At 36.1% G+C, this 12600-nt stretch overlaps 1 protein-coding gene across 4 annotated transcripts in view; it reads left to right on the top strand.

The window, feature by feature from the left end:
- The window catches only part of Ints6 (integrator complex subunit 6), a 79362-nt gene that overhangs the window by 49240 nt on the left and 17522 nt on the right, over window positions 1-12600 (top strand). For all 4 annotated transcript variants that reach the window (XM_075950075.1, XM_075950074.1, XM_075950073.1 and 1 more), the window contains 7 exons: window positions 2608-2791; window positions 5039-5164; window positions 6947-7101; window positions 8738-8890; window positions 9344-9476; window positions 11015-11109; window positions 12359-12469. In XM_075950075.1, coding sequence (XP_075806190.1) covers window positions 2608-2791; window positions 5039-5164; window positions 6947-7101; window positions 8738-8890; window positions 9344-9476; window positions 11015-11109; window positions 12359-12469 — 957 coding nt within the window. The remainder of the gene's footprint in view (window positions 1-2607; window positions 2792-5038; window positions 5165-6946; window positions 7102-8737; window positions 8891-9343; window positions 9477-11014; window positions 11110-12358; window positions 12470-12600) is intronic.

Here is a 12600-nt window from a genome sequence, read left to right as displayed (position 1 = left end):
AACTGTGTCAATTAGATAGCCATATCTCTTAAAACACACCACGAACAATTCTAGTTGTATTCTGGTTTAATTCTAAATATTAAGTTCTAAAGTAATTTTAGAAGAAAAGGGATACATCTTCATGATTTATAAGGACAATAAAAAGCACTAATTGTGAAAGAAAAAATAGAAATTTTATCAAATGATGATGCTGCTGAACTAATGAAAGTGGTCACAGAGTAGAAGATATTTGCAGCACCTATATCCAGAACAATACTGGTGTCTGGAATATTGCAACCCTTGAAATCCATTCCAGAAAAACCAACAAATCAATAAACAAACCTCCAAGACTTTAATAGGCACATCACAAAAAGAGTACATTGAAATGACGAGTTGATGTGGGATTCCCCTCTGTATGCTGTGATTACCATTTATGAATAAAGAAAACTGTCTTGAGCTCATGATAGGGCAGAACTTAGGTCGGCAGGGAAAACTAAACTGAATGCTGGGAGAAAGAAGGGTGGAGTAAGAGAGAAGCCATGTAGCCCTGCCAGACACAGATGCTGGAACTTTACCCAGTAAGCCACTGCCATGTGGCGATAACAAAGATTAATGGAGATGGGTTAAATTAAGATGTAAGAGTTAGCCAATAAGAAGTTAGAATTAATGGGACAAGCAGTTATTTAATTAATACAATTTCTGTGTGATTATTTTGTTTCCGGATGCTCGGGAAACTAACAGGTAGCCTCCTCTAACAAGCAATGATTGAAAAGATAAATCACCTTTTATGATCTCAGAAAAATTGAAACTACACACACATACTAGAATGGCTAATGAAAGACAGTTTGCTCTAAGCTTTGGTGAAACAGAAGTGAAACAGGTAGTTCTTTTCATACATTGCTTATAGGGATCTAATTTAGTACCACTACTAGGAACATTTCTTTTCTCTTTGGAAATAGGATGCTTCTGTATTGTCTTGGCTGGTCTCACATTTGGGAATCCTCCTGCATCAAGCTTTTCTGAGTGGACTTACAGGTGTACTAACTTCCAAATTTTTTATGATAAAGGTTATTATTTTTTTTGGCTTCTGATTGAGCGGTAAAACGGGTTTAAATCACAAAGATCTTCTATTATACCGAATTTCAACAAAAGTGGATAAATCACAACATATTTATACAGTATCGCAGTTTGAATGATTTACAGCCAACTGCAAAACGTTAAGAAACTTAACCTATAGTATTGAGGAGGAAAGCTGTAAGCCAAAAAGACTGTATTCTATAATTCCATTTATATAAAGTTCAAAATCTGCAAAGAACATTATAAGTTGGGAAAAGTAGTACCTGAAGGTGATCATCAGTTAGGTCATGTTATATTTGAAAATTTACCAAATTGTACATTTATATGTTCTTTTATATAGTAGGTTATATTCTAAAAAGTACTATTTTGAGATCTCTCCATGCTAAATCTTTGAGATTTGAATTACTCTTTAACTGTTGTATAAACGAACAACAGACCACAGATTTGTATATTGATTGTCTTATGGGACTTAACTATAGGTGGTTTTTCAAATTTTTCTTTTTTGTTTCAGATAATACCATTGTATGAGAGTTTGAGGAAATTGAACCTAGGGTCTCATGTATGCTAAATACCACTGATTATACACACTAATATTTTTTGTCCAAACTTTTTATAAAAATGAAGATGTCTCTGGGTGGTGGCATTTCTGTGGTCTGTACTTATCTTCAATTCTGCCAAATGACATCATTGTCCTCCAGATGGCCAGATATTTGCCAGCTCACCAGCAGTGTGGGGACATTCTTACAAGCTTTGTATTCTTACTATTTTTGCTGATCTTATAAGTATGAAATAGCATTCCTAGATATTTCAATTTGTATTATCTGGTAACTAGTATACTTTTTCCTCTTTACATGTGTTGTTAGCCACTTGAATTTCCACATGAGTACTTTTCTATTTTTTAATTTTAGGAAGTATTTATTTTCATTGCATATTTTTATAATGATCCATTTTCTGTTTTTTTTATTTATGCACATTTTTAAAAAAATTCTGAAAGTCTATATATTTATGAAGATTCTTCCCCTTAGTGACTAATGCTAACTAGGATTTCAGCTCTTTGAGGCTGAATAATGAGTGCAGTCTTCTCAGATTTTTTTCCCCTGTTCCTGTTTGCCAGCCATTATTTTTCTTTTTACTCAAATGTTCCCATGCCCTGGGAGATGAGAAGGTGATACTCAGGGGAGTGAATAAGAAATGCAACAAGTACATTGGTTTTTTAGAGTGATAAGAGACTCAAGTGCAGTTTTGATGTGTTTTTAAAGTTGATTTAAAATACAGTGTGGGTGGTTGGAGAAATGGTTCAAAAATAGCACTGATTGCTCTTCCAGAAGACTGAGGTTGAATTCCCAGCACCCATGGGACAGTTTACAATCATCTCTAAGTCCAGTTCTAGAGGATCTGATGCCCTTCCTGGTTTCCATGAGTACCAGGCATTCGCATGGAAACCAGACATACATACAAGCAAAGTACCTATACATATACAATAATAAAATCTTTAAAAATTAAAATAAAAAGACTGTGGAGAACTTATTATATTTTCTTCATTACTTTCAGCTTCATTTACCTCTTAATTCTCCTTTGCCTGGAAGTGAATTGACCAAGGAACCTTTTCGTTGGGATCAGAGACTATTTGCTTTAGTACTGCGGTTGCCTGGCACCATGTCAGTAGAATCAGAACAGTTGACAGGTGTGCCTTTGGATGATTCTGCCATCACACCAATGTGTGAAGTGACAGGAGGTAAGATTTTTGCTGGTAGTAATTCAGGGGTTTAAAACAGTTTTTCTGAATGTGCTAAAATGTACATATCAAAATTTGTATGTCTATATTTTTTTTTTCCAAAAAAATCCACAGACCTGTAGTTTTAGAATTGTATGTGTTGATGATGGTCTGTATTCTTGACAAGTCAATAGTTGTATTTATTGTTTAATTTTTTTATATTTAATGTAGCAAATGGTGTAACAAATCTGAAGTTGTTAAACAGGTTGTCTACAAAGATCACCAGTAATTTTGCTAATATAGCGGTGTATAACTTTAATCCCAACACTGAGGAGACATAGGCAGGCGAATCTCTTGAGTTCCTGACCAGCTAGGGCTGACTACATAATACATCCCGGTCTTAGAATAGAAATGTTGTGGATAGCCATTAATTAATTGATTAGAAAATATAAACAAGTTGTCATCTTAATGTGAAAATTGTTAAAGATTTTTACAGAAGTTAGAAAAATGAATACTTTTTTTTCTCTTTTTTGAGACAGGATTTTTCTGTAGCTTTGGAGCCTGTCCTGGAACTCACTCTGTAGCCCAGGATGGCCTTGAACTCATAGAGATCCACCTGCCTCAGCCTCCTGAGTACTGGGATTAAAAGTGTGCACCACCACCACCTGGTTAAATAAATCATTTTACAAATAAAATTCTATTAATCTGAAATTAGTTAAAGAGAAAAAGCAACTCTTTCTATCCTTACAAACTGAACCTTATTCTATGTAATGTTCCTCTTTATGAGTATTGTTTAGGTCAGATCTCTTCTCTTGTAGTGTTTGAGAATTTCTACCAAATTGTTATATTTTTATACCAAATTTTTATACCAAAGTATAAAAATCTCTAGAATCAGTTATTTTAACTTGGGAGAGTGAAATACATTATTGTACATCTTTAAGTCATGCATGACCTGGAGTCAGCTGAGTACCTGAGTACAACAATAAAGAGCCAAAGAGACAAAGAAAGTTACCTATTTAATATCTGTAAGCAGTTTTTCACAAAGTGCCTTTATCTTTGAGTAATATGTGTGTTGGGTGTTTTTAATTTGCTATCATCCCCAAACCTAGTGCACAAGTGACTGGGAGCCCCGTAGCTCATCTCTCCAACTCAGGACAAATGAAACACCTGGGAATTACCCAATCACCCTTGGTTCTTCCTTGGGTCAGAGTACTTCCTGCCTCCTCCACATCTGGCAACCTAGACACACTAAAGCATTATGGTCCCTTACAGGTCCTGCTGCTTCCCTTTTCTACTGTACAATAAAACTATCTCATGGAAAAGCTGATCTGAGCTGGGTGGTGGTGGCACATGTCACACATGCACACACATGTGCACTCGGGTGGCAGGAAGATCTCTGAAGTTTAGGCCAGTCTGATCTACAAAGTGAGTTCCAGGACAGTCAAGGCCAGAGAGAAAAAACCCTGTCTCGAAAAAGAAAAAAAAAAGCTGATCTATAAAGAAATCTGACCTCCTACCCTATAAAATGACTTTTCATACTTGATAAATAGGCAATACTTATTATAGCCTGGAAGACACTTAGTCGATAATATGTCCCCCTGCATGTCTCTCTAAATCTAGCACTCCACATGTAAGCTCACAGCACATGTAGTATGTCTTTTTTCTGTACTACTTTTTCTCCTTCCAGATCTTCTTGTGGTTCATTCTGTTTTTCAGGTTCCTGGTTCAAGTGTAACCTCCTCAGAAGAAACTTAAAAAAAATACTCATTCTTAACCCCATTACTACTATCTATACGTTAAAATAAATGCAAAATACTTAAAATCTGCCAGAAGACCAGTTGAATTATTATTATCTTCCTTGTACTTATCATTTGTTTTTAGGGACAACAACTTTTGTTAAGCAAGAATAAGAGTTTTAGAGATTTCATTACTGCTAGATGTGTGTATGTATGTCTGTTAATGATAAATTATATTGGCTAACAGAGGTAACAGTGCTTTATAAAGGTAGATAGGTACTTGACTTTTTCCCTTTGTGAGTTGCTCAGTCCAGGGTTTCTCTATGTTCCATATACCTATAGTTAGAAGAAAATACTTATATACCTACAATGAGATTATTGGTTGGAAATAATAATTTTTGTTTATTCTTCCTTAAAATTGGGAAATACTTAACCTTTCCATTGAATTTCTGTTAATGTTGTCAGAAACCTACTGTAGTTCTTCCAGGAAGTAGGCTTCTTACAACTAGTTGCTTCGTTCTTTTTGTCTCAGGCCGCTCATACTCTGTGTGTTCTCCAAGAATGCTTAATCAGTGTCTGGAATCCTTGGTGCAGAAAGTACAAAGTGGAGTGGTAATAAACTTTGAGAAGGCAGGACCAGATCCTTCTCCTGTAGAAGGTATTGTATTTTCTTACAGTAATTCTGAGTTTGATTTAATGAATTAATAGAACTAGACACCTCCCCCAGAGAGAGAGAGAGAGAGAGAGAGCGAGGAGAGAGAGTGTGTGTGTGTATTGGCCTTATGATCAACAAGAGCAGCTTGTGTATGGTGTGGCATACTTTAAATCCAAGCATCTGGGGGGCCGAGAGGGATCTCTTGAGTTCAAGGCCAGTGCTATAAAGAGAGATCCTATCTCAAAATAAAATTTAAAGATTAACAAAACCAATTGTCATGGGTACGCAATTGCTATTGGTACAGAAAGGAAGATAGTAAGAATATCAGTATAAACTGGTGGTTTAGGAGCATCGCCTTTTCTTTTTTTAAAATATTTATTTATTTATTTATTATGTATACAATATTCTGTTTGTGTGTCTGCCTGCAGGCCAGAAGAGGGCACCAGGCCCCATTACAGATGGTTGTGAGCCACCATGTGGTTGCTGGGAATTGAACTCAGGACCTTTGGAAGAGCAGGCAGTGCTCTTAACCTCTGAGCCATCTCTCCAGCCTGAGCATCACCTTTTCTATAATAAAGATTGTTGTCTGAAGTTTTAGAGAACCAAACAACTTTTTAAGTGTCTATATAGACAAATTCATATTTTCCTTTTACTTTAAGATCATTGACTTTAGTGTGTATATTATATAGATTTTGCTTTTCCTATGCTTGGAAATTGTCTGTTCAACCTGAGATGCTTATTCATTTCCTTAGCTGCTTTTTTCTGAGCTTAGGACATAATGGTTTGTGTGGGCACCAAAATGAGGAGCCAGCCTTTGCTGTTTGGTTGATTCTTTTAAGAATCCTGTCCTGTTCCACCTGACTTTATTCTCAGTTTGGTGTCCATAAACTATATATAAAAGTCGGTGGATTGAGGGCTTACATAGATCCCATGGCAGTTGTCCATAGCTTCAGAATTAGAATGTATCAGTGGCACTTTGCAAGGGCTAGAGGATGATTGAGAGAAGAGAAAGGCCGTGGCGCCCAGCTCATGGGGTGAGTTAATAGGAACACTTGAAGATGATACAGAGGGACCAGGTGACAGGAAGTCTAGTGAATCAATGGGTGTATCAAGTTTATATAACAAAAAATTTTAAAGGTTATTAGAACGTATTTTCTTTACAATCATTTTTAATGTTTAGTTTAGGCCTAAGTCTAAACTGAGTAAAATGTTTATTGAATTATTGAAGAGAATTTCTGTTTTGCTAGAATTATTCTAGGTTGAAGGTAATTTAACTAGTTTTTCTTTTGCCATGATTATTTTTTAATTCTGAAGTTGTTTTGCCTTTTAACTGTGTATGTGGTGGATTAAACCCATGATAGATAGGTGGTCCACCATTAGTAATACTTAGATGCTGTTTACTGTGTGCCTATTACTGTTTTGACAGTGAATATACAGGGATAAAGAATGCAGAGGATATTTACCTTTATCATCTGGCAGGGAAAGCATGTAGTTTATCAAACTCACTGTGAGATTAGTTTTGCGTATTCTCATTGGGTGAAAAAAAGGTAAAATTTTTGGGCGGGTGAACTCACATTTGAAACGGGCAGATTTTACTGGCTAGGGAACTGAAGTCTAGCTTAATTGTTAAGCAGTCATGGTATTCTCCTACTTAAGAAATGGAGGAAAGTTCATAAATCAACAGAACCCAGAATACTTTTCATTGTATTAATGATGCAATTTAATTTTCATTTTTGTCCCCTAATGTGTTTTTTTTTTTTTTTTGTTCTAACTTTTTTGTTATAGACGGGCAGCCAGATATATCAAGACCTTTTGGATCTCAGCCTTGGCATAGCTGTCACAAACTCATATATGTCAGGCCAAATCCTAAAACCGGAGTTCCTATAGGCCACTGGCCTGTTCCAGAGTCCTTTTGGCCAGATCAGAATTCTCCAACACTAGTAAGTGCCAGAGAGACCAGGACTACTTAATGACTTGTTTTTGAGAGAAGGTCCTGCTGTGCAGCTCAGCCTTTCTCAAGCTAACTTTGAGAAGCACAGTGTGATTTTAAGTCCAGTTGTTATTTAAAGGTGTGGAATACTTACAGAAATTAGACAGATAAAGTGCTATGAGCCATTATTTACTTATCCATATGGTATTATGAAGCAACAGAAAAACGGTAACTTGTTTCCTTTGGGATTTAATATTTTCTTACCTTTTATTGATATTTGGATAATGAATTATAAATGTATTAGGATTTCCTTATTTGTATTTGTAATTTTTTGTTTGTTTGATTGATTTTTTTTTTTTCCTGAGACAGGGTTTCTTTGTATAACCTTGGTTGTCCTAGAACTAGCTCTGTAGACCAGGTTGGCCTCAAACTCACAGAGAGCAGCCTGCCTCTGCACTGTTATTTTATCTAAGTCTTTGACAGGTAAAATGGCTAGGTTATTAAAAGAAGACGTGTAATTTGGAGAGAAATTAGATATAATTTCTCTTACTGAAGGCTGTGTAAGAGTCAGAATAATCTAGTAGACAACTGTAGACATAAGAGAAATGAGATGATTTTAATCCTAAAGGTAGATTTGGGAGCTGTGAGAGTATAGGTACTTCTGAAGCCAATGGAGCCCTTTCCGACAATGAAATCTCAAATTATAGCTCATACATTTTTCCTGACTAGTGAAGTTTATATGAAGGGGTCTATATTAAGAGATAAAGAAGTTAGTATCTTGTCTTTTTTAAGTGTTGTGTTTTTTTATGCCTCTAGGACAGGGATCTTCAAAAGAAGGTGTTAGGTACCTTAGGAATGAATATACTAATGGAATAACCTGCCAGAGGCATCCATTGAGGGATTAAAAAAACAAACAAACCAAAAACCAGAACTTATAAATATAAGGCTCATGTCTTTTATTACGTAAACATTTTATTATATATTTATATCAATAGCTTGTAAATATTGTCTGAATATTAAATATTCAGAAATTAATCAAGAAGTGTAATTAGGGCTGGAGAGATGGCTCAGAGGTTAGGAGCATTGCCTGCTCTTCCAAAGGTCCTGAGTTCAATTCCCAGCAACCACATGGTGGCTCACAACCATCTGTAATGAGATCTGTGCCCTCTTCTGGCCTGTGGGCATATACACTGACAGAATATTGCATACATAATAAATAAATAAATAAATAAATAAATAAATAAATAAATAAATAAATATTTTTAAAAGAAGTGTAATTAGCTTGGAAGTTACTACTCTATATAATTAATTGCCATAAATGAAGACTTGTACATTTATTCTTTCTTAGATATAAAAATAGTGAATGCCTTTTAATTCTAAATTACTTGAATCCTTTTTATTCTAAATTTTGTATTTATGATAAAGTTGAGTTTTAAACAAATAGATTTTCAATTTATGAAGTTTGATGTTTTTCTTTTTCTTGGGGATATTACATAATTTAAACGTTGATTTGTTTTCCCAGTGTAAAGATATTTCTAGTAAATCAAACTTACAAAACTGAGAAAGTAAACTGATAAGAGAAAGTTACTTGCGATGTTTTGATTTCTGGTGTTTTGTGTAAATAATAATGAGATTTTTCCCTTTAGCCACCTCGTACATCTCATCCTGTAGTGAAATTTTCATGTACAGACTGTGAACCAATGGTTATTGACAAACTGCCTTTTGACAAGTATGAATTGGAACCTTCACCACTGACTCAGTTTATTCTAGAAAGGAAATCTCCTCAAACATGTTGGCAGGTAAGCTGAAAATCCATAGTGAATAAAACGTTTAGGTGAGGTGTTTCTTCTCCTCCTCTTTTTTGGGGGGTTGGGTACTGGAGAGGTAGGACAGTCAGTAACGTATTTCCTGTAAAAGCACAAAGACATGGTAATCCAGATTTTGGATTCCCAGCACCTGTGTAAAAAGCCAGACACCACAGCCCATATGCACATTGGGGAGAAGACCTGGGATTCATTGGCTGTATAGTTTGGCTGAAATGTGAGCTCTAGATTCAGTAAGAGACCATGTCTCAAAGAATAGAACAGAACAATTGAGGAAGACACCAGGGTCAACCTCTGGCTTCCACATATACCTGCACATACATATATATGTATACATGTACACACAAGCTAAACTGAATCAACCCATGGTTTGCATAACATTCACTGAAGGCTTATTGGATATGGATTTTAACCTTTCTTTTTAAACAGGTATATGTGAGCAATAGTGCAAAGTATAATGAACTTGGTCATCCCTTTGGTTACTTGAAAGCTAGTACAGCACTGAATTGTGTCAACTTATTTGTGATGCCTTACAATTACCCAGTCCTCCTTCCTCTCTTAGGTAAGTCATTCTTTTTTTTTTTTTTTTTTGATTTTCGAGACGGGGTTTCTCCACAGCTTTTGGTTCCTGTCCTAGAACTAGCTCTTATAGACCAGGCTGGCCTTGAACTCACAGAGATCCACCTGCCTCTGCCTCCCGAGTGCTGGGATTAAAGGTGTGCGCTACCACCGCCCGGCAGTTAAGTCATTCTTGTTGATGTGCTCTTACATAATGCTGAGGAATAGCCTTCTCTACTTATCTCTGGAAAGTAATGAGAATGATAAGTATTTGTAAGGGCATTTTAATTATAATCTGCTTGTGATTTTGATAAATTGAAAGTCAATGTAAAATCTTTATAATTTTTTATAAAGGTACTACTATATCTAAAAGTTTTTTTTTTTTTTGGTTTTTTTTTTTTGGTTTTTTGAGACAGGGTTTCTCTGTGGTTTTGGAGCCTGTCCTGGAACTAGCTCTTGTAAACCAGGCTGGTCTCGAACTCACAGAGATCTGCCTGCCTCTGCCTCCCTAGTGCTGGGATTAAAGGCGTGTGCCACCATGGCCCGGCTGTATCTGAAAGTTTTAAAATGAAATATTCTAACTTTCTACAAGTTACGATTTCTTACAAGTGATACTTTTGGTGTACGTTTTCTGCTTAATGCACAAAACATGCTATATTCATTAAAATCTGAGTACATGCTCTAAGAATTTATCCAGATTTTTATTTGGAAAACCGTTTTGTGTGAGTGTGTGTGTGGAAGTGACAGGTTGTCCTCGGGTGTTGCTATTCAAGCAGCCATCCACCAGTGGTTGTTGGGTTGTTTAAATTTATGTTTCACTTTGTGTAAGAACATGTGATCATGTGCTGTGGTGCATGTTTGGCAGTCAGGACCACTTGTGGTAGTCGGTTCTCTTCTTTCACCATGTGGGTGCTGAGGATTGAACTTGGGTTGTTAGGCCTTGTTGCTGTCGTCTTAATTCACTGAGCCATCTTATCAGCCCTGAAAATACTTTTATAATGAAGGAATTTGTTTTGACATTAGAAAGCCCAGTGTTTGTTTTCAGATTCAATCTGGCTGTCATTTTTGAGGAGTGTTGAGAAACATTCCTTCCACAAAACATCAGATTTCAAAGTTGTAGTGAAGGGATTAGTAGGTTTTTTGTTTTTGTTTTTGTTTTTGTTTTTTTTTGGTTTTTTCGAGACAGGGTTTCTCTGTAGCTTTGGTGCCTGTCCCGGAACTAGCTCTTGTAGACCAGGCTGGCCTCGAAGGTATTTTTTAGTAGGAACTATTGTACATACTCGATTTTTCTAACAGGACATAAGTTTTTTTTCCTTGTGTATTTTCTGATGCTACTTCATTAATGTGTATATTTTAGACCATAATTAGCACCATTTCACCTTTAAAATCGAATTACAAACAAAAACCCTAGGGCTAGGTTTCCTGCTCTTAATTTTGTTAAGATTTTCTGATGTTGCTGCCTCAGCAGTAACAAAACAGGCTTGAGAGGAGCTTTGACTAGATCACAGTGAGTGATGCTGCTCTGCTGTTGACTGTTCCCAGATGACCTGTTCAAAGTGCACAAAGCAAAGCCAACACTGAAGTGGAGACAGTCCTTTGAAAGTTATTTGAAGACAATGCCTCCGTACTATCTTGGGGTAAGAATAACATTGTTAAAGTAGACCTGGACGTTTACAGTTTATTATTGGTATTATAACCAACATTATAATTCATAACTGTAAATGACATGAAAATTGAATGTACAGATGACATATTATGAGTGAAATGATGTAGATTTTAGTGGTTTATAGAATAATAGTGGTTATGTGAGTACTGCATAGCAAAGGCCAGGTACTGGCCTAAGTGTGATGTCTGTGTTACTCCTTACTCACAGTCAGTCATTCTGTGAGGTAGAAATGAGGTTAAGATCTCTAAAGGTAAAGTGGTCATTCCTAGGATTTTCTGTCTATACCCAGTCTTTCTAAGTGGCCTCTAGTCTCATCAGAAGATTAATAACTTGATTTTATGATTGTAAAAGTTAAATTGCTTGTCCTGTCAGAGTAAGAAGGAAGGGATTTGTAGATATTTTGACTCAACTATCTTTCACAGCAGTCTTTAAGACTTAACCAGAGCTTCATGAGCAGCAAATAGGAGCTCTGGGACTTGACTTTAGGAGACACCAGAGCTTACTGCACTTTCCATGCCATTGGTTATCTTCCGTCTGTGTCTCGTCCACACATACTAGGCATGTTTGATGGTGATATTTTACTGTATAAGGTGACTCTGAAAATTCTCCTTACTACTGAAGATTTTTACTGTTATATATGTGTTTTAAAATTTTTATTCTGTTTATTTTCTTTTTTTCCTCTTTAGAGCTTATTTGTTTTTTCAGCTCAGCTAATGATAGAAATAGTGAGGGTCAACACCTAGTGACAGCTTACTGTATGCCAGATGCTTTTATAATACTTTCCATGTATTAATTCACCAAATTCCATGATAACTTGATCAAGGTAGATGTTACTGTCCTTCTGAAAGTGAGAGCTAAATCAGGAAAGGAGGGTGTACTAGTTCAGCTGCTGTGTTCAGCTCTAATCCAGCTGGTTACCTCAGGTAGCAGTCAGACTGACTGACCTCAAGGTGTGTCTGCTCCTGTCTTCCAAATGAGTATCTCCCCATGTACTGAGAACTTCAGGACTTCATTCTTACTGCCCTGAAATGGATTACTATGCTTCTAATTCATGTTAACTCTCTTAAGTTGCTTTTCATGCTACTGATAAACATTTTACTGAAATACAAATAATGACTATATTATGTTCAATGCAATTTGGGGTGAGATTTAAAAAGTCAGTATATAGAACATTTTGAACAAACTTGACATTGACTACTGTTTCCTCTTTTTTTCTGTAGCCTCTGAAGAAAGCTGTTAGAATGATGGGTGCACCTAATCTGATAGCAGACAGTATGGAGTATGGACTCAGTTACAGTGTCATTTCATACCTCAAAAAATTGAGTCAACAGGTAATGTCGGAAAGTGGAAGTGAGCATTAAGAATTTGACTGATAGCTAACTGGGCAATGGTGGTGTAGTAAGCCTTTCATCCTAGCACTCAGGAGGCAGAGGCAGGCAGATCTCTGTGAGTTTGAGACCAG

This window comes from Microtus pennsylvanicus, chromosome 15, assembly GCF_037038515.1.
Source record: "Microtus pennsylvanicus isolate mMicPen1 chromosome 15, mMicPen1.hap1, whole genome shotgun sequence".
NCBI classification, from domain to species: domain Eukaryota; kingdom Metazoa; phylum Chordata; class Mammalia; order Rodentia; family Cricetidae; genus Microtus; species Microtus pennsylvanicus.
Note: the sequence above shows the minus strand (reverse complement) of the source record. Positions and strands in the feature narration are given on the sequence as shown.